The 23,921-nt window shown below is 34.8% G+C and overlaps 1 protein-coding gene across 2 annotated transcripts in view; it reads right to left on the reverse strand.

Annotated features, from left to right (window-relative positions):
- LRR (capping protein regulator and myosin 1 linker 1 leucine rich repeat protein) overlaps positions 1 to 23,921 on the reverse strand; it is a 917,109-nt gene that overhangs the window by 142,731 nt on the left and 750,457 nt on the right. For both annotated transcript variants that reach the window (XM_090401192.1, XM_090401191.1), the window contains one exon: positions 9,695 to 9,811. In XM_090401192.1, the coding sequence (XP_090257318.1) occupies positions 9,695 to 9,811 (117 nt within the window). The remainder of the gene's footprint in view (positions 1 to 9,694; positions 9,812 to 23,921) is intronic.

A 23,921-nucleotide genomic window follows, 5' to 3' on the forward strand; every position in this document is an offset into this window, starting at 1 on the left:
AACTTGGAAAGTTGTGTTATGGAACATTGGATCATGCTAAACCCTCTACTGAGCAGAGGGATGGGTGTTGGTGTGGCAGATGTCTGGTGAACCTCTCTTACTAGAGTGTGTAACCCCAAATATGAATTTGGAGGTGGTGGTGGAGTGATGGTATAATCCTGTTTTTCCTGGTTTAGTCTTGGACCCCCGTTTGTGGTACCATGAACATTGAACTCTGAGAGGTATCTGAACATTCTGGATAATGCAATGCTTCCTACTTTGTGGCATTTCTATGGAACTGACCGTTGTCTCTTTCATCAAGACCACATGTCATGTCACAAGGCTCCTGCTATAACTGTGTGATTTGTGGACATGAACATCACCATACTCGACAAGTCTCCACGGAGCCCTGATCTCAACCCTACTGAACATCTGTTGGATGAACTAGAGCAGTGGTTCTTCACCTTTTCGAAGTCATGGAACACTTTTGATTATAAGGAAAATTTGGGGAACACCAAAAGCATTAGTGTCATAAAACTAACAATAAAAATATGCATGGACTTGCCTTTTATAAAAATGGAACTTATTTTAATGCGATACTTGAGCTTGTTGGCTTTTGCAGATTTCAAGAATATCAGGTCTAATATGTGTCTATCTCTTTGTCTATATTAGTAAGTCTTTCACACTTTTTAGTTTCTATATGGGTTAATATTGAGAAACCAAGCTCACACAAATATGATGTTGAAAACTTTAATAACATTTTCAGTGCCCTTGTTGAGAGAGCTGGGTATTCAGATTGGACGAAAATCCAAAATTCCTCAAGAGTTATTTCAGAGAATTTCATTTTTAGAGTAAGATCTGTTGACAAGGTAACTAATTTTTCTTCTTCTTGTAATAACAAAAATTCACAACTTGATATTAATGACATAGTAACTTGAAATCTTTTCTTCCAATAAATTTTAAAAATTTTGACTTGGTAATTTATCATAATTACAACTTGGTCTAGTACAGGTTTTAATTTTGCCAATAATGTTTTTGAAACTAGGAGTTTTCTGTGCAAAAAAACAGTGCGTAGATATAAAATTTGGGTTTATTTTCTTTGCAAGGATAACCAGTCCTTTAATAGAGCCTACAGTTGACCTATAAACAATATTCTATTGGTTTAGAAGTCAACATGCATAGCAGTCTTCAGTTGTTACCAGAGTAGCCAATTACACTCAGAGCTATGTCATGTGACATCTTTCACCGGCAAAACACTTGTAACCAGTTCGTGGAACACAAGTGTTCCGGGGAACACCAGTTAAGAACCACTGAACTAGAGCATTGGGTTAGATCAAGGGTCATGTGCCACACTACAGTCCAGGACCTAATTACATGAATACAGGAAGAATGGTCTAAAATTCTCTTTGATCACTATTGTACGCTTGTGTTAAGTATGACCTGTAGGATTGCTGTGATCACTGCAGTGAAAGGAGGTCTTACGTCTTATTAAGGTGGGTGCCATGGCTGAGTGTTCCTCACACTGTGATGTCCATTGACTTCTTTCCAAGCAGTGTATTGTTTTATTATTAAATTCAATTTATATACAGTTTTTGAAGATCGTTTTCAGCTGTTCCAAATATCCCTTGGTCATCTGTAAAGAATAAGGCATAAGATAAAATTGTTTTCTATTTGGATTTCTTATGTGTTGGTTACCATCCATCTTTCATTACTGTAACTTCAAATGATTTGGCTTTGTTCTCATCTCTTTTTTATAATTATTACTGTTCTCTCATATACACTCTAAAGTGGTTTTAATAAATAGGTAAGTGGTTTATTACCTTTTTTTTTTTTTTTAGCAGATCAAAGAGTTTTTATCTGTCTATTTTGTTAAAAGCTCATTTTTATAATCTACAACAACTAGATGCATTTCTAAGTTGAATTCTTTTCTTTTCTCAATTAGAGGTTTGAAGGTGAATATCAGATGTATGCATGATCTTCCATTTCTAAACTCATTCTGTTCATAATATTTCCTACAAAAGGATTGATTCTATGCTTCGGTATTTTGACACGTCTTATAAGGGAGGTCATGTTTTAGTAATCTACTTATTTATTACAATAAAGTGACTGCTTCTTTGGACAGAGGAAAAGGATACACAGTAATATACTTGGATTTCGCAAAGGCTTTTGATAGAGTACCTCATGATAGGTTGACAGTCAAACTAGAGCAGATGGGGTTGGATATTAGATTGGTACATTGCATTAGAGACTGGCTATCCGATAGGTATCAAGAAGTTGTGTATGGGGGAGCAATATCCAAGAAAAGGAAAGTCACTAGTGGACACTAGTGACTTTCCTTTTCTTGTTTTTTTTTCCCATTTTCTTTTGTCCATTACTGTTTAACTTGTATATTAATGATATAGGTGAAGATTTGGATGGAGATATTCAGTTTGCAGATGATGCAAAGTTGGGACGAACCATGAACGTAGTGAAGATCTTGTGGCCTTACAGGAAGACTTGAATAGATCGAGTGATTGGGCATGGAAATGAGAATGTGAATTCAATGTTGCAAAATGTAAGGTTTTAAAATTTGGAAAACAAAGATGGGATGCAGAATTTATGCTTGGTGAGAATATATTGTTGGAGGTAGAGGAAATAAGAGATCTGGGGGTGACAGTGGATAAGGATCTAAAATTTAGGGGACACATCGCCAAAATGTGAAGACAACACAAAGGCTTCTGGGAATGATGCGGAGGACACTGACGTGTAGAACTAGGGAGATTCTTGTTCCATTGTATAAGGCTTTGATTAGGCCACACATGGACTATTGTGCCCAGATTTGGTCACTGGGTTTTCAGAAGGATGAAGAGATGTTGGAAAGGGTCCAAAGGAGACTGACTAAGGTATTTCTGACCTCTGGAATGTCGAGTATGAGGAAAGATTGAGAAGATGTAATTTGCAGAGTCTGGTGGACAGGAGGAAGAGGGGGAGATATGATAGGGACCTACAAGTTGGTAAGGGGTTGTTATAGGATCAATGCTGGAGAAGTTTTACAGAGAATAGTGGGAGATCAGGGGAGAACCAGAGGTCATCCCTGGAAACTGTATAAAGAGGGTGTGAGTAGGGGAGTCAGAGGCAGGTTTTTTTCGTGCAGTGTTGTGAATGATTGGAATGCTTGCTTGAGAATGTGGTGTCTGCAAAGAGTTTGAATGTGTTTAAAACACGGTTTGATGAGCTGTGTGTGTGTGTGATAAAAGGACCTCCCAGATGAGTCTTTGACTCCATGAGGTATTGGAGTGGTAATAATAATAATAACCTGTGTTTAATAAGTTTAACAAAATTTCATGCCGACTGGGGCGTCGCCCGGTTAAACAAGGCCCCCGTTGTTTTCGCCAGGGAACCAGGGCGAACAGCGAAAAGTCAGCTACTGGAACAAATCTGAAAACAAACCCCAACTCAACATCACCAGAGTTAAAGATCGATACTATCAACGTAAGAAGCCTGAATGGCAAAGAAATGGAGCTAGCTGAGGAATTAGATAGGTACCAGATCGACATAATAGGGGTGACTGAAACAAAAAAGACCAAAACTGGTGAGATCTTTCTGAGCAATAAATACAAAATGTTATATTCAGGCAATGACAATCAAGGAAAAGAAGGAGTAGCCATAGTATTCAACACAAAATACGAGGCTAATCTTCTTGAATGGCAGTCAGTCTCAAGTAGAGTAACGTGGGCAAATATGAGAATGGGGAACTGGACAATGAGACTTATTTGTGCCTATGGTCCGACAGAAGGTTCTACTAAGGTAGAAGTGGAGGAATTTTTTGAGGCTTTAGAAAAAGCAACTGAAACAATGAAAAAGGAAAAGTTGGTCCTTGTTGGGGATCTAAATAGTAGAGTAGGAAATGATTGTGAGACATACAAAAATATTTTGGGAAAATTTGGAGAAAAGAGCAAAGCTAATAATAATGGCAAATATCTGTTGGATTTCTGCTCAGGACATGGACTGGTTATTACTAACACCATGTTCCAACATAAAAATGTGCACAAATTCACATGGAGAGAAGAGGCTAGGAATAAGAAAAGTCTCATTGACTATGTTATTGTTGATAGTGATGTTTTCTCCCTGGTGCGGGACACCAGAGTGTACAGAGGATTTGAAATTGGAAGTGATCACTATTTAGTCTTGAGCAGGATAAAATTGAATTTCATATTGAAAAGAATAACATGTAAGAAAGTTTTAAAGCGAATAAAAGTTGAGCAGCTCTCAGATGTGAACTGTAGACTAAAATACAGAAATATTATTGAAAAGAGAATGAAAGAGTTTGAGAACAGGAATCAAACCTTGGAGATTCAGTGGCAAACTCTGAAGGAAACATTGATTGATTCTGCCAGAGAGGCATGTGGTGAGGTTGTGTGCAAGGATAAAAAAATCAGAACTCCCTGGTGGACACAGGAAGTTAAAGAGGCAGTGAAGGAAAAGAAGAAAGCATATCAAAAGTTCCTGGCAAATAAGTCAACTTTTACTCTTACAGAATACAGAGACAAATGTAAGAAAGCTAAACAGTGTGTAAAACTAGCTAAACAAAAGTCATGGGAGGACTTTGGCAAGAATATAGAAAATAAATATCAAGAAGGTGGCAAAATATTCTGGAGGTTGTTGAAGAAGCTTAGGAATGGAGGAAAGAGTGCTGTAAAAGGAATTAGAGATGATAAAGGTGAAATGAAAACAGGAGAAAAAGATATCCTTGAAGTATGGAGTAATTACTTTGAAAAACTGCTAAATGAAACAAGCAGTGATGACAGCACAGTGATAAAAAACACTGACCAGGCATGCAGTCAGGAATACATATCCATACTTGAAGTAGAAAAAGCCATCAAAGGCTTGAAATGTGGAAAGGCAGCAGGAGTAGATGATATTCGACCAGAAATGCTGAAATATGGTGGTATAAGAGTCTTACAGTGGCTGCACTGCATAGTTCAGAAAGCCTGGACAGAGGGACGAATTCCCGATGATTGGAGTAGAGCTCTCATAGTACCCATATATATAAAGGGAAATAAAACTGAATGTGAGAATTACAGAGGTATTTCCCTACTGAGTGTTCCTGGCAAGATCTATGCAAGTATACTTGAGAAACGGTTGAGAAGAATTGTGGAAGAAAAGCTTGGTGAAGAACAAGCTGGATTCAGGCCAAATAGAGGCTGTCAGGATCAGATCTTCACTTTACGACAAATAGTCGAGAAAGCATGGGAATATAACAAAGATCTGTATTTAAGTTTTGTCGATTTGGAAAAGGCATATGACAAGGTGCCAAGAGAGAAGCTATTCAATACGCTGCAGTTATATGGTGTCAATGGGGCATTATATCAAGCAATATTTAGTCTTTATTTGAGTTGTGAGTCAGCAGTTAGAATTGAAGGAAGTAAAGGAAGATGGTTTAACGTTAAATCTGGAGTGAGACAAGGATGTACATTATCCCCTCTGTTATTCATTATCTATGTGGATCACATTATGAAGGAATGTGGTATTAAACATGATATCAAAATTGGAGATATTAATGTCAGCTCTTTGCTTTATGCGGATGATGTTATACTTCTAAATAAATCCGCTACAAGTCTGCAAGATTCTCTGACTAAATTGATTAGCTGTTGTAATAGATATGGTATGAAGGTCAGCAATAAAAAGACAAAGACAATGAAAATAGGCAGAATCATTGAAAATGTCAACTGTGTTGTGAATGGAGAACCTGTGGAACAAGTAAAACATTTCAGCTACTTAGGCACAATTTTTACTGAAGATGGTAAACTAAATATAGAAATAGACAACAGAATCAGCAAAGCTGGTATGGTGGGAAGTCAATTGAATAAATTCATATGGAATAAAAAAGAAATTAGTCGGAACACTAAATTAGCTGTATACAAGACAGTGTTCAAACCAGTTTTAACTTATGGATCTGAGAGCTGGGTCAGAAGTAAAACACTTGACCAAAGACTAGAGACCGCAGATATGAGAGTCCTGAGAAAGATTAGAGGCGTGAACAGATGGCATCAATGGCAATATCATATTAAAAATGAGGATATTAGGAAAGAACTTGACATTGTCAGCATCCAGGAATGTGTTAGCAGAGCTAATCTCAGGTGGTATGGTCACTTAAATAGAATGGGAGAGGAAAGATTAGCAAAACAAGTGTTCTCTGCCAGGTTGGCAGGAAAACGACCCAGAGGAAGACCAAGATATAGGTGGATTGATACGGTACAAAGCGCCTTAGACGATAGAAATATAAGATCTGATAATGTTGGAGTCTTGACAAGTAACAGACTGATTTGGAGGAAAATTGTAGATAGGAAGTTAGTAATGATGTAATTTTTTCATGTAGTACTGTCATATCCTGTACACCCCTTGAGGGTACATGGCAGGAATTTGATGATGATGATGATGATGAATAAGTTTATTCCTTGGCAGTTTTAACAATTGTTCTTACTTTTTTTTTTTTGAAAATGGAATCACTGTTGCACAGTTCTAGTCAATGGATATTTTTCCAGAGTTATATATTTTGTTTAATATTAGTTGAGACCTCCAGGAAGTGAATGGCTAATTGGGGGAGGCCATACCTCACCTACACCAACTGTCATATCTTCTTTTATACTTATTCCACACTAGATATGCTCACCACTTTAACAGGCAAACCGTCTACTCATTCACTGAGAGAAAAATCTAGTTCCTTTCTTAACTGCACACAAGCTCAACTTCCATGGATGCCACTTGTCCTCTCCACATCTTCCCAAAAAGTTTCATAGATAATATCCTATAACATCCATTAAAAATTGAAGATGCCAAGAAATTATATTCTTGGTTCAATCCTTTATCCAAGTGTAAGCACACAAAGTTGCTTACACATCTTCCCAAAAAGTTTCATTAGATAATATCCTATAACATCCATTAAGAATTGAAGAGGCCAAGAAATTATATTCTTGATTTAATCCTTTATCCAAGTGTAAGCACACAAAGTTTGCGAGTGAAGTAACTTCATGATTGGGCAACTCATATATAGAGGCTAATAGCTTCACATCACTTGCCTTAGTATCCCATAATGCAAAGCACATATCTTTATGGACATGTATAATGCTATGCATTATATGAAGGGTCACTACCCAGACTGGTTTCGAACTTTATTAGGTGAAAAAGGTAAAGTGTGTTCATCACCCTTTACTTTTTCTCATCACCATGGGTCTAGAGTAGTCAGTATAGGGATGCAAGAGAGCCTGATAGTATTAGGAGAAAGAAAAGACAGATAGATAGACTTGCATCGCCAATCTCTCCTGGCACAACCATATTTCAACTATAGCTTCTGCAGCTGCCAAAAAACTTGGTGTACTTTGTTGCATAAGACATTGAAACTAAAGTGCAAAGATGACTGATACCCAGGTAGTTAGCTTAACTGAGTTAACCAACCTTGAGTTGGCCTTCTTTGTCTGGGATTGCTCTCCAGTCATCCCTGCAATTGACTATAAGACCACACTAAATTAAGAGGATGGACCCATTTAAAAAATCTCTCATAGCAAAATCAGACAGAATTTTATCCCCCCCTGGTGAATATTGCATAATGTGGGTGGTGTACACCATCTAGTCAAAAATTTGACATCTCCTAGAATGCTTCTTTCTAAATACAAAAATCCGTCTGACTGAACAATAACATTTCCACAATACAATATTATAAAGCATTTGGATGTTGGTCTCATCGGTGCGAGTCAGATCCAGAAGTGATACTAAGATTAAAGTAATGCAGAAGTCATATTTCTACATACAAGTAGCCAAAATGCTACTTGTATATAGAAATACAAAACATAAAAGGTGTCATCACTTATTACTAAAATACTCTGGATTAGAGATAGATGTTGAAAGTTTTTTCATTTGGTTATACTTTAAATTAAAGATGCTAAGAAATTATATTCTTGGTTTAATCCTTTATCCAAGTGTAAGCACACAAAGTTTGCATGTGAAGTAACTTTATGACTGGGCAACTTGTAGTATTATACAACACAAACTGAGCATAGCATTCCATTGAAAGTTGTATAATTTTACTTTACTATATGAGAACCTTTTATCCTCCTTATCTTCTGTATTTTATTTATTTATCTCTTTTTACTGTTTTTACTCATTCATTTGTTTACTTCTAAAATTCCTTAATCACAATAAAAGAAACAGATCTCAATTGAGTATTTAGACTTACATTCTGATTTGAACTCATTTAAAGTTTAATGGGTTAAATAGATATCACGTGACTAGTATACTTGAATATAATAATAATACTGGTAATGATGTTGATAATAAGAATGATAACAAGGTAACTCAATTAACATCTAAGAAAAAAAGAAGTCACATGGTATGATGATTCCATAATTAAATTTGCACTTGATGAAGCAGGAACTAAAATAAAGGATGTAACAAAGCCAACAGTAACACAGAAATGAAAAGAGATGGTGGTGCTAGTCGGAACTAATGATTTAAGTCAGGGCTGGCCAAAGCACTGCCCGCATGCGGCCCGTGATGCGACTTTGTGAGACCCGCCTGTAGGTTTTGATTTTCACGAGCAAAAAAATAAAACAACAATTTGAATAGTATGTGTATTAGATATTTTAATTCTATCACTAATCGATAATCTCGATGTTGGCAATTTTATTTGGTGTTTATCAATCACTATATACCCATGTTTTTCAAATATTAGATGTGCCAAAGAAGCATTCTTACACTATTTTGTGTAAGAATGTGAAGTTGTGTCGCCGCTGCTCACCAAATTACTAGATGTGTATTGTGATGTGGCCCCCGGATAAATCTTTTTTTTTTTAAAGCAGCCCTCGGATTACCTAAGTTGGGCAGCCCTGATTTAAGTAGTGACAAACTTAGTATGAGAGAGGATATGAAAGACTTGATGGAAGAATCAAGAAACAAAAGTGAGAAAGTTAGTCTGTTACTGAGATATGACAGTAATTAGTTAAAAGGGAAGTTAACGATAGCAAATGATTCAACATTCAATCTATGTAGGAGAAAAAAAAAAAAGAGACAGGGTGTGAGTTTTTGGATGTGTGAAGTAAGTTTGATGGTAGAAAAGACCCGTATAAGAGGGATGGCTTACACTTCAATGGATCTGGCATCAGGTGCCTAGAAAAATTATTTATGGGAATGAGACTTAATGCAGAGATTCAGGAAAACTAGATCATCTTGGGAGGAACAATGAAGATGAGTATGTAAGTTCAGTGAGCATAACTAGCTCACTTCCCACAATGAATCTTTGCAATCCACAGAGAAAGAGAAATTTAGTACTCTGGTTAAGTTAAGGGATAGATTATTCTGATTTCCCAGCTCTAGATACCAAGCATACCTTTTGAATCTCCTAAATAAACAGTTGATGATTCACACAGAGTGACAGACCAATTACTACCTAAAGACTCCCACAAACATCAATGGCATGGTAAGATTCCAATGAACAGCCCATTGGTTAGAAGGAAATACTAAGCATTTTGCCAGCATAGATATCAAAAATTGTTTCAAAATTAAAATTTTTATTCATATACAAATTAAATATTCCTGCCCCACATAAACTTAATATAGCCTCCAAAAGTTAACTTGAAAATTATAGCTATTCCTGCAATCATTTAAGGCTCATTTTAAAATGCTGAAAAGTACAGTCATTTCAATTTAATTTTTTAACGTATATTTTTATTTATTTCCTTACCTCTTTTCCTTTTTTTCTTCTTCTTTGTCAGGAGATGTTATTAATTTTGGTGTACATTCAGATGATAATTCTCCACTTAGGCAACTAGCAGAAGTACTGCTACTATCTGTCCTTTGCCTAATGGGAATTAAAAACATTTCCAAAGCAATTAGGTGAGAGAGAAAGGAGGGGGAGGGAAAAATGAATCAGAAATAAAAGTAATTTGGAAAATTAAACAGAATAGTTAATTGTTATTTTCTCTTTATGGTGTTATATATATGTGTGCATGTTTATTATATGCATGACACACACACACATTCATCAGCTTGTTTCAAATTATATCAAATTCAGTCAAACTTTTTTTTTTTTACTTTTGCATATAAAAGAAATTACAGATGAATTTTAGATTATGCAGTTTTGAATATAAGATACACTGTCTAAAAATCAATATTAAACAAATGACCATATTCAAAACATTGAAGAAAAGAGCAAAACAAATTATAAGTAATAAATAATAAATGTTCATTCATAACTTATTTTGAAGATATTACAACACCAAAAAAAAAATAAATTATAACTTTATTAACTTTTATTTATTATATAATTTATTAACTGGCTTATATTTCACTGGATTTCAAACCAGCATCCTCAAAACAACATATCATGCTACACTTTACATGTGATAATGAGTAAGTGACAAAATTCAAACAGTAATGGACAAACAACCTAAAGTTCTAATTTGACACACTCCAATGAAAGAAGTATTGCAGTTGTGTAGTGCAGTTGTGGATCTTAAAATGACAGTCACCCAAATTTTTGGCAGAATGATGCAGCTATACATATTAAGATTAGCAGAATGCTTCATGGTGATTAATGATTCTAAAATAATCTTTCTGATCTCTAATGACTTCTATATAATTAATAAAACTTCTATAAAACTTTTTTTCTTTTATTTTCATTAGTTTTCTTCCATCTAATCCTTTGTGAAGGTGTATCCAAAGCATGGTTTGCAGTACTGACTTGCCATAATAATGGTAGCGAATGTATTTCTTATGTTTCTTCAAGAAAAATGATAACAGATCTTCCTGTCTGTTAATACTACACTAAATAGCACTAATAATGAACTTCATACACTCCAAGACATGCTAGAGCAGGGTTTCTCAAAGTTTTTCTATAACGGAACACTTCACAAATCCTGAAATGTTCACGGAACACCTTGGTTATTTTGTAATGTATTAATCAATAATTAATTGGAAATTTAGCTTATTTTATTGTTAATTAATAATTGATAATTTAATTATTAATGATTGATAATTATGAATTAAATATCAATTAAGCCATCATTAAATTAATTTGTGCTGATTTTCATTAACATATCCCATTCTGATCACCAAAAATTTATAATATTATTATAAGTACTTAGGAGTGAGTGCAGACTTTTTCTCCTGTGTGCTGGTTTTGTAGGGTAGGTAAATATAAATAAAATAAATGAATAAATCTAAGCGTTAAGAAAAAACAATCATTTATTGTCAAATGTTAATTAGTAAAAACAAAACACATAAAAATAGTAAAACGTATATTGCAAATTAAGTTCTTAATGACTCCGACGTTTTTGGGTCTTTGAAATACAAATTCTTTTGATATCAGGCACAATATTAGAAAGTTGAATTCTCATATTTGGTGTAGCGTTGAGTCTGTTCCTGGCTTTGATTTGGTTGCAGCATAATATGAAAATCCTGCCTCACATAAATATGTCGTTGTAAAAGGAAGTAAAACAAGAATAGCTAGTTTTGACACGCTGGGGTGCTCTTCTGTTAAATTTGTCCAGAAATCATTTATTGGCAGTTCCTTGTATTTTTGTTTTAAATCAGAGTCACTAATTAAGTCAATTAGATTTTCATAGTCACTTGCGCTGAAGCCTGCTGGCTTAGCTGTCACTGTAAATGGATTCAGAACCCAGGAATTGTCCACACTGGATTTTGGAAAATATTGCAAAAGGGTTGATTGCAAGTCATGCAAGTGTTCAAAAATTACGTTAGATACTTCTTCATTTACTTTAGAATTTATTTCAGTCAAAAAATCATGCAAGGTGGGAAAACAATCAAAATTATTCTGTTCAACTGTAGAAATCCAGAATTGCAACTTCCTATCAAAAGATGCAATTTTACCTTTTGTATTAAAAATTGTAATATTCTTTCCTTGTAATGATAAGTTAATTTCATTGCACTTTGTAAAAATATCTGCCAGATATGCAAGACTCATCAACCATGAAGAATTTCTTAATAATTCAATAAAATTTTGTCCTAAATTATGTGACATCAAGAAGACCATTAACTCACTACGAAGTTCAAAAAGCCTCAATAATGCTTTTCCTCTGGATAGCCATCTCACTTCAGTATGTAATAAAAGTGCGTTATGTGTGCTACCCATTTCATCGCACAAAATTTTAAATAATCTGGATTGAAGTGGTCAAGATTTTACATAGTTGATCATTTTCACGGCTTCATCCAAAATAGTTTTTAAATATGTAGGAATTCTTTTTGTTACTAGTGCCTGTCTATGCAAAACACAATGACTTTTGGTGGCTCTTGAAGCTACTTGCAGGATATGTATTACAACTCCCTTCATCTTTCCTACCATTGCTTGAGCACCATTTGTACAAATACCAATACACTTCTCCCAACCGATTTCCTGTTTTGTAATATAATTATTAATACAGTTGAATATATCTTCTCCGGTAGTTTTTTCTTGTAGATATTCGCACATGAGTAAATCTTCTTCAATACTTTTATCAAATATGTAACGAACAAACACTAGTAATACAGCGAGTCCTGCGACATCTGTAGATTCATCTATTTGCAATGAACATTCACTGCAAAGTCTAAGGTCGATGAATTAGCTCTTTTTCTATGTCAGCAGAAAGATCTTTGATGCAGCATGAAACAGTATCATTTGATAATTGTACTGCATCTATTTTTTTAGCAACTTGCTCGTTTAACATGCATGATACAATGTCTTTCAGACAAGGCTTAATGAGCGTCTCACCAATTGTATGAGCTTCGCCATGAAGTGCAATGCGGTAACTCACGCGAAAAGACGCCTCTGTTGCCATTTGAAGTTAGATTTTTCTAGCGAGTCACGTCGTCTCTTAAAAAAATGTATATCTTTTTCCTTTGTAATCAGTGTGTTTCATTTCAAAGTGCCTACGAAGTTTAGCTGGAGCCAAAGAACTGTTTACTAGTATTTTATTACATAAAACACACATTGCATGAGAAGCATGTGTATTGCCAATACACGTAAATCCATAATTTAAATAACTTCCATGGTACTTCCATTTTGGTCTGTTCTTAGATGACTCTTGTTCATTAATATTAGCATTTGAAGAAACCACAGTTTGCAATTCCATATCTTCTCCAATCATATGAGTAGATGTGTCAGCAGAAGTACTTGCTCCTCCTTGTGTTAAAGTTCCTGTCTATAAACAAGGATCCATGGGTATTTTTTCAATAATATTCAAATTCCAATATTTGTCAGAGCTATAATAAAAACAAATAGAATTGTGTTGTAAAGGTAACTTTAGTATGAAAAACAATAAGATTATAAATAAGAAATGTCGAATAATATAAAAGTAAATTAATAATGCAAAATAGTAAAAAAAAGACTGCAACACACAAAAATAAATATGAATTGTAACAATACTTGTAAGAAAAGTACTAAACCGTATCAAATAATGTAAAATCAATTGTAATAAGAACGATTTGATAAAATGTTCAGTAACAAAAATTAACCAGTTCGAAATAAATCAGATATTAATTATAAAATTAGTTAAAAGAGTAAGAAGAATTCTATTTTTAAAAGCTGCCTCGCCTACTCCCTATATACGGGAATAAAAAAGGCATTAGCTGATTTCTTTTTTTCCGAGGGCCCGGTCCAAACAAATTTACTCGTAAATACCTTTCCAAAATTTTTTGAAGTTCATACGTTAACATAATTATTAATAATTAATTATGGCATAATCATAAAGAGTATTAGTACACTTAAATGTATGGGGTGTGGCATGTTGATAAATATAAATTATATTTAAATTAGTTATCAATCACTGGACTAATGAAATCTTGTAGCATATTGTAGTTTCTTCAGGCAAACATCATTAAATTAATTTGTGCTGATTTTCATTGACATATCCCATTCTGATTACCAAATATATTTATAATATTATTATAAGTACTTACGACTGAATGCAGACTTTTTCTCCTGTGTGCTGGTAGTTTTCTCCTCCTTTTGTACATCCTGGAGTCTTCGTAGGCTTGAGGTGGATGACTCACTATCTGCTCCGTCATAAACACCTTCAATAAGAGATTTCTTAATACCAAAATTAAACAAAGTGCCTTGTCTCTTATTCATATTAGATTTTAACTCTGTATTCCTATTACTTTTAAAAAAAAATCACGGCACTCCGGTTTCAGAACAAGCACTTACACACTACAATACGAACTTGCGAAGAAAGTATTCAGTAGTAATAGATTTGAGAACTGGATACAGACTACCTTGATCTTCAATTTCAGTGGAAAAATTTTCTTTATACTTCCTTGCTGATTGGTCACTAACATTTGCAAAGCGGATGTTATTTCTTTCATTTTGGAGAACAGAGGATACGCCGCTCATTGTTGTAATCGGGTTGCAAGCAATTTTTATGATCGGTCATAAATGGCAGTATTCTCTTTCCCGATTGTTGAAAGATTTCAATGTGTGAAAATTAATGATAATTCATGAATATTTCCATGTTTAAAAATATGCTGCTTGGTCACTGACATTTGCTACACAGATGTCATTTCCTTCAGTTTTGAGAACGGAGGATATGACACCAATTGTTGTAATGGGCTTGCCGGCAATTTTTATGACCATTCATAAACAGCAGCATTCCCTTTCCCAAATGTTGAAAGGTTTCGATGTGTGAAAATTAACGATACACAGCTGTTATTAGGTGTTCTGGGTCTGAGCTTTTCGACATATTCATGAATATTATTCTCCTCAAAATATTTTTACTATAAAATATTTATTCATGAAAAATGCTTAGAAAACTAAAATGACAAATTCCACAACTTCTTGCGGAACACCTATTTGCCTTCCACGGAACACAGTTTGAGAAACCCTGTGCTAGAGGATGGAGTCTGTCTTTAAGGAGAGTGGATCAAAGTTGCTAATTTGACATGTGGTTTGAATGTTATATTTTATTAGTACTTTGGTTATTTTTTCAGATGTTACTCAGATATATGGAACATGAATAATGGTATTTTGTTCTTGTACACTTGGGGAGGGAGAAGCAGCATGAAGTATTTTATGTTTTGTGGGAGGTGTTGTCATTGGCCAAGAAAGTATGACAAAAATAGTTGAGTTCTGTGGTAAGGGTTGCATCATTAGAAAAAATAATTTTGGTTCTATGTGTAAGTGTTTTTAGAATTTATGCTATTGGGCTGGATGATGATGTGATAGTTTATATATATATTTTCTTGTGAGTGGGTGTATGCTAGCTTTCTACAAATAGGAAAAGATAGTGAATCATCTGTAAAGCATATGATTAATGGTTAAGAAAATGCAAATAGTTGATTCATTTTCTAATGTGAAGTGAATTTTAGGGTATTGGCTGTTAAGGTAAGTTACAAAAGAATTCAAAGTATCCTGCCCATGAGACCACCTGGATCCTTTGACCTTTTATCTGTTACAATTTGAACTGTTTACCTTACTCATTGTTGTGTGTAAACTGCAACATGTTGTTTTGCTCTGAGGTGCTGGTTTGAAATCCAGGGAAAAGTAAACCATTAATGAATATCTTTTTATAATTTAATTTTGTTTGGTGCTGTAATACCATTAAAATAAGTTATGAATAACATTTAACACTTAAGTCTGTTAACATAATGGCACTCATTTGTGACAGAATGTCCCCCAGGCTATTCAGAATGACCTTGCAGTGCCTACACATCCACATGATTCGATCACCCAGGACAGATTGAGTTATATAGCATGGAAACACATGAGTCTTACAACACTTAAAAACAGCAGTGGCACATATTCAAATCAGTTTGACTCTTTAAATGGAACATACACAAATACTGGTTTGATACTCTAAAGCGCCAGTGGCACTGAATGTCTTAATTAGAATAAATGTTTAAAATGTGAGACATTAAACTTCCAATAAAACTGAAATTAAAATTTTCATAAACTTGAAAATTGTTAAAGAAAAGGATAACAATTAATTATTGTTCATTTATATAAAGCTTTTCAAACTTAAAAAATTTGAAAGTAATAGGTTCTCAGAATATAAAACTTTTAGCACGGATGACTGACTTGGTATTGCACTACTTAAACAAAACTCTGTCTGTAGAAATCACACATATTTATCTTTTATTAGTCCTTTGATCAAGGAGTTTAAATGATTTGACATTTGTTTCAGGTTCTCATCAAAGATTAACACAAGGCCTTCTGAGGAAAATTTCCCCAAATAACATTCTAACTCATGTTTGATGAATAATCTCAGTTGGTACATAAATCACATTTTAATTATTATTATTACTTCAGAATCTCAATTGAGTCTGATGATTCATCACAAGAGGCTAACAATAACCATCATTCACATAATGCCTATCATACTAATAACTGGTATGAGACCTAACACAGAGAGTGAAGGAAACTAAATTATAATGGGAGGAATGGTGAGAATATGTGTGTAAGAGAAACACTGTTATGCAACTGTGTTAATGATGGGAATGGGCCTCATCATGGAGATGATTACAATAAGAGAATGATTTTGACTTTGTACTTGTCTGGTTTTGACCAATGAAACATTGCAAAGATATTTGCATATATAAGGCACTAGAAAAGAATAGAGATCTGCAAGCTGTCCAACTGTGTCACACACACACACACTACAGGCAAGAGTATACAAAAGAATATGCAGGTAGATTATTATGTCTGTACATAAATGCTAGTAGTAGTATCAGACACAAAAGAGTAGTTTGCTGCCCTGGTCAATATGTTAGGACCTCAGATTGTAGGCATTAGTGAGAACTGGTTATCAGCATCAGATGAGTTTAAAGTGTACAGTATTTTTAGCAAGGACAGACAGGAAAAGAGGGGTGGGGGCATGCTGCCAATAATACTGGATGATTTGAATCAAGTTAGTGTTGAGAACTGTGACTGTAATACTAGTAACAGTTTTTTCAGTTTGAAGTCATCTGGTGTGAGGTTAACAAGATCAAATACATAGTTGGGTGTTATTACAGACTTGGTGGAAATGCATCACCAAATAAATAATCACAATGGGAGGAATGTAATTATCCAAACATTGATTGGTAGCAGTAAAATCTCATGAGAAGAATGAAACTAAATTTATTGAACTGTTGCGAGACAACTTTCTCAAGCAGCATGTGACAGAGGGAACTTGTGTCGGAGAATGTTAGAGTTGATTATAGTGTCAGAGGGTGTTTCAGTTAAAGACATAACTATTCTTCTTCTGGTTGGTCACAATGATTATGCATACTCATTTGAGAAGTGGCTAAGTTTATGAATGTTCCATTCAGGAAAGGTTACGTGCTGAACTACAAAGCAGGAAATAATGACAGACTGAGGAAATAATGTATACCGAGTTCGGTGTGATGGTATTAGTTGCTGAATGAAAAGAACATCAACAGTGCAAGGGAAAGCATTAAAAAAATACTTAAATGACACAATATTGTTTGCTAAAAGCTATCAACCTGGTGTATGGAACATTGGACTCACTGCTATCTCTTCACAGGAGAAGAAACTCACATATATGAGTAGGAGATATTAGAGCTGATGCACAAACTGAATAAAAATTCAGCAATAGGGGCTGATGGGATATCAGCATGGGTGCTAAAAGAGCATTCAGGCTATATAATTTGAGTCTCAGAACAGGAAAGATTTTGCAAGAGTGGAAAGAATGTATGGTAATCCCATTGCACAAGGGTGGTGCAAAGACTGATGTATCCAACTAGTGATCAATCAGTATCTCAGGAGTTGTGATGGTGAAGATTTGTCCCTTTGCCCTGTTAAGACAAGGAGGTATGAGAAGGGGGAAAGTGGAAGTAAGATTTCCTGGAAAAAGTTGGTTAAGGCTTGCATTAGGAAATGGGTTGACAGTGAATCTCTACTTTGCAATGAACAGCATGGGTTTACTAAGGGAAGATCATGTTTTAGCAACTTGTTCACATTCTATAATAATGTTCCCATTGAACTAGACAAGGGGAAATGGATATACCATTATAATTTTGATTTTGCTAAGGCATTTTACAGAATACACCATGAAAGACTGTTGTATAAATTGGAGAGTATAGGACTGGATTATAAAATATTAGCGTGGATAAGAAGATGGCTGACTGCCAGATATCAAAAAGTGGTATATGGGGGATGCGAGTCTGCAAATTTAAGGTAACCATTAGTGTACCACAAAGATCAGTCCTTGGTCCAGTGTTATTCAATCTGTACATCAATAACATTGGGAAGGATTTGGCAGGTGACATACAGCTGTTTGCTGATGATGTACAGATCGGTAGGGTAATCAGGAATGCAAATAATGTGCAGTACTTGCAGAATGATTTGAATAGGCTGGAATTGTGGGCATGAGAAAATGGATATCAGTTCGATGTCAGTAAATGCAAAAGCATGCACTTTGGTGTGATTAGATATCCAATGTCATATTTTATTGGTGGGATTATGCTAGAAGAAACTGACCAGGCTAAGGATCTTGGAGTGTTAGTAGATAGGAAGTTGAAATTCAGGGGCCATGTAGTAAAGAATTTGCAAATACAATTCAAAAGATAAATACAATGCTGACATGAACTTCCACATATAAAGATAAGGCTGCAATTTTCCAAGTAAGGTCTTGTCAAGGCCTTACTTGGACAATAGTCCAAGTAAGGCCTTGACAAGACCTTACTTGGACTATTGTGCTCAGGTCTGGTCTCCTGGTTTCTATTGTGATTCAGATACAATGGAAATCGGGATTGTGGAATATTGATTGAAGACAGATTGAGAATTTGTAGACTGCAGACATCAGCAACAAGGAGAAAGAGAGGTGATATGATTGAGACTTACAAACTTCTGGAAGGATCGTACAGGAATTCATTTGATGGAACTCTTTATTTTATGGAGAGGTGGGAAAAGGACAACAGGGCATCCTTAGAAGCTGAGAATGAATGCTGCAATCTAGATTTTTTTCTCATAGAGTGGTGCATGATTGGAATGGATTGCCACTTGCTGTTGTGTGAGCAAGCAGCATGAATAAATTCAAGAACATGTATGATGGTGGTACGTGTAGTATGTAGCCTCTCTTGATGAGTCACTGACTCCCTTGAAGGTCTCTCTTAATAATATTTTATATTTTTTTAATTTATTTAGCATATGGCAATCTACATGCAGTTATAAAGGTACATAAGTCAAAATAAATATATAGAAAGTAAGTGACAAACAATTAGAATAAAACAAAGACACTTATACATTCAACAAACAAAAGACATAGATTAATATCAAGTTGTCTGATCCAGTCTATAACAGGCAGTGTCACCTCCAGAAGTAGTTTCTTTGGCCTGTGTATGCACGAAGACTGTACTCAGTAGAGATGTGGTGGACTGATTGATTCGGGTGCCTGCAGTCACATTCCAGTGAGGGAATTTTTCCCCACTTGTAGAGAGAGCTTGCACATCTTCCATATCCTGTTCAGCATTGTCCAAGTCTTTCGCCTCAGTTCCATACCCGGAATGTTGAGATGATGCCTATCAAACCAAGTTTGGAGTTGAGCATTGGTATTTATGTTCCATGTTCGCTTCCATTGTTCTTTGGTGTTGTAGTTGGTCGTTCTCAGGTGTTTAGCTTCACAGAGAGGGGGCTTTCTTGATTTCAGTCTGTTGAGTTGTAGCTCTAGTATGTCACTGTGTATAGGCAATTCAGTGTTTCTGAATATTTTATCATATTCACGCACTAGAGCATCACATCTTCATAGGTTTGGTGGTATTATGTTACTCAGCATTGGGAGCCAGTAAATAGGAATTGTTTTTATGGTTCCAGTAATAATTCGCATTGTGGTGTTAAGCTGGTGGTCAATTAGTTTGGTATGGCAGCTATTGAGCCAAACAGGAGCGCAGTACTCTGCCACCGAAAAAAACAATCCGAAGTGCGGATGTTCTTAATGTGGTTGATGCTGCACCCCAAGAAGTGCCACATAATTTCTGGATGATGTTGTTTCTGGTTCTAATTTTTCCAGCTGTGTTTTCAGCATGTTTCTTATATGATAAAGTGTGATCAAGTGTAACTCCTAGGTATTTAGGATATTTGTTATGGTGTAGAACTGAGTTTCCAAATCGGATGTTCAGCCCGTCATGTGCCAGTTTATTGCTGAGATGGAATGTTGATGCTTCAGTTTTATTTTGGCTAGGTTGCAGTCTCCATTTTTTAAAGTAGTTATGCATAGCAGCAAGGTCATTTGTGAGAGTTTCCTCCGTCCGTCTTAGTTCTCTATTTCTGGTGGCTAATGCTATGTCATCTGCATTGCAGAATTTTCTAGATGCGGTGTCTGGCAGGTCATAATAATAACACCTCTCTTTAAACTAATTCACTAATACTAACAGCTATCCCCAGCAACCCATTCCTCTCATTCATCACTAAAAATAAAAAAAATTAGTCTTCACATCCCTGCTTATCTTGCTGAACTTCCAAGGGATGATCGTTTTTTTTTCTCTCTGTTCTGTCATGCACCAGAAAATTTCTTTGATATTTATTCAATAAAACCTCATATCTTCATCTATGCTTATCTTTCAGAGGGTGACCATTTATTCTCTCCATTGTCATGCACTGGAAAATTTTTCATATTTATTCTATACAACCTTTTCAGTAACTTACAAGTTTCTATATCCTATCTTTTCTACCTATTGAAAAACATTTTGTGTTAGAACTCATTTACATGACAGCAATCTGATTCATCAGTGTTGTGTGACATGTTCAAAGGCATGATACTACTGTATACAAATGATAACAAATGGAGTAGCACAGCAAAGAGAAAGAAAACAAAAAAAAAAAGAATTTAGGGAGGAAATATAATTTTCTACAGATGCACTTTTAATAAGGTTTTACTGATATAATATTTGTATAGCTTAAAGAAAAAATCCATGGTTTTATGTGCAGATATTTAATTAAAAGATACTTATTCATTGTTGAAGTTAAACAATTGGTCAGATAGAGGTAAAACTTGTTTCAAAAAAGACATCAGTCTCGAGAACCTCTTTATTTCATGGAAATTAGAAACTGCAGCTCTTTATGAAAAAGGTGTTATTCCAAGTTATTTATTGAATACAAATGAATATGATGGTCTAATGAAAATAGAGAATGACCAGTCATGAAACAGTATTTTATTGTTACTGCTCTATTATTGCAATATTATGTACCCGAAAGAAGTTTTTAATGCAAGGAAAATAATTTTTTTTTTCCCTTTTGCTTTTCATTTGAAGGGAGCAATTATTTTCTCTAATTATTAAATGCATAGAAGTTGTCTGCTTGAGTGAGGTAATTAAAGGCAAACCCAGATTTAAGTGAATTTGGACATAAGTAAATTATCCTGAAATGGCAATTTTAAGTTATAAATATTTTATTTAACATGCCTACATTACTCATATCCCACCTAACAGAGGTTGTTTGCAAGGCAGACAGCCCACGCAGTTCATGTGTGCACCATTCTCAGTCTTAGTTTGTGTTTTCTGTCAAAGATGGACATACTGTGTATCTGTATTCATACATGTAATAACTTTTAGTGTATGCATGCACTATGGTAGAGCATAATGACTAGAAAAAAATGAACAAAAGTGGAAAAAGTAAACCCATGTGTAAACACACCAAAATTGATCTGGAGATGAAAATGAAAATTATAAAGAAATATGAAGGTAGACAAAACTTAACAGGCATTGGCAGTTTAGCTTTGTCCTGTAAAGCAGGAGTAAGATTCACTGGATGCACAATTCTTAAGGACCAAGGTATAAGATGCAAAATTAGATAAAAATTTACATATTATTAGATATATGAAGAGCCAAAGGCTTCAATTCGGCGACATATGACATGTTTAAGTTAAGGGATATTACATCCCATATCGTTTCTTAGCCGAATAAGAAAACTCAAAGAGTTTCATGCCGAATATAGTAGAAACTATATAAAGTTCGGCGATTCCAAGCGTAAGCAAATACCTGGATACTGCAGCAACTGACCCTTAAGGTAGTGCAAGCTGAGGCAACTCATGTCAAAGGTGGAGCAAGTTCCAATCACTATTCTTGATATTTACCCATAATGTGAACTTAGCTCCTAGGAGCTGTATTACTGTTCTACGTTATGAGAGAAGGTCACTACCCAGACTGGTTTCAACCTTTATTGAGGTCTCATCAGTGAGTAGGTAGACCTAGTTAATAACAAGTTTGTAGCGAACAGAACTTACAACCCTTCTATGAGTATATTAACTTAAATATGTCATATGTCACTGAATTGAAGCCTTTGGCTCTTCATATATCTAATAATTTATTAGGACACCTCTTGGCAATACTCATAGAAGGGTTGTAAGTTCTGTTTGCTACAAACTTGTTATTAACTAGGTCTACCTACTTACTGATGAGACCTCAATAAAGGTTGAAACCGGTCTGGGTAGTGACCTCCTCTCATAATGTAGAACGGTAATACAGCTCCTAGGAGCTAAGTTCACATTATGGGTAAATATCAAGAATAGTGATTGGAGCTTGCTCCACCTTTGACATGAGTTGCCTCAGCTTGCACTACCTTAAGGATCAGTTGCTGCAGTATCCAGGTATTTGTTTACGTTTGGAATCGCCGAACTTTATATAGTTTCTACTATATTCGGCATGAAACTCTTTGAGTTTCTTATTCGGCTAAGAAATGATATGGGATGTAATATCCCTTAACTTAAACATTTACAGATTATAATTTAAGTGATATCAGCTAAAAATGCAATACTACCGAAGAGCATTTTAAAAGTCAAGTGTTTTATAAAATTTTAGACAGTGTTATTTAAAACTTATCTTGGCATTATGAAGCAGTAAATGAATTCTGTAATTCATTTGGATTTTTGTGGAATTATCTGCATATCGACAATGGTACAATGATAGAAGTTGCTAAAAGTTTAATAGATAGATATACTTGTGATATTTCTGAAGAAAATGTAGAAGAAACGATACATTTAAAAACTACATTTTGCAAATTACAGAGAAAATCAACTACCACCATTCAAGTTATTAAACATAATAAGAAAATTTCAAGTAGAAGTAGTATTTCCAAACATTCGTATTATTTTAAGAATATTTTGCACACCACCAGTAACTGTGGCAAAAGCAGGAAGATCATTCAGTGTACTTGCCAGATTTAAAAATGTTTTAAGATTGGCTATATGCCAGAATCACCTCAATAGTTTAAGTCAGTGATTCCCAACCTTTTTCCACTTGTGTACCCCTTTTAAACCCATTTCTATAAATTGTACCCCTTGTTTTTAAAATAGCTGTTTTTAAATACTGACACTTTTGTTCACTGCCTCAAAAGATGCAAAATACAGTCTTAAATCCATTTTTCCGCCATTACTGATTATTTTTCATGTACCCCTGAACGGCCCAGAAAATACCCCCCCCACACACAGGGACATGCGTACCACCAGTTGGGAACCAATGGTTAGGTAATCTGGCTATTGAAGCATTTTTAGCAAGGCAATTGGATTTGGATGATGTTATTAAAATGTCTGCTAATAAAAAAAGTAAGAGAGCACCATTGTAAAATATGTATAATTTAAAAGTTACAAATGTAATAAATAATGATGACTTAGTTATTCACTATGAAAGTTGTATTTTTGTTTTCATTATTGTCATAATTTTTATGTGATTTTTGTAGAAATTTTTTTTTGTTACTGTGTGGAAAATTGTATTACAAAATAAATAAAATACTAAAGTATCAAAGAATGTTCTGCTGCTATTCCCTCACTTCAAGGACTGATAAGTTCTTTTCTTCAGGTTCAGCATTAGTGTTGACACCTCTGGCCACAGGGCATGTTTGTTTTTCACTATCAGCAATGAATACAATTGTGAAGGATGCTACAACCCTATAAAGGCACATGTAAGAGGATCTGCCTCTTTAAAGTCAACAACAATGACAAAAAAGCATTCTGGTGCTAATTATGACATGGAAAAATAAATAACTATGT

The sequence above is a fragment of the Typopeltis vanoorti genome, chromosome 12 (genome assembly GCF_054136105.1).
Source record: "Typopeltis vanoorti isolate ZY-2024b chromosome 12, IOZ_Tvanoo_1.0, whole genome shotgun sequence".
Lineage (NCBI taxonomy): Eukaryota > Metazoa > Arthropoda > Arachnida > Uropygi > Thelyphonidae > Typopeltis > Typopeltis vanoorti.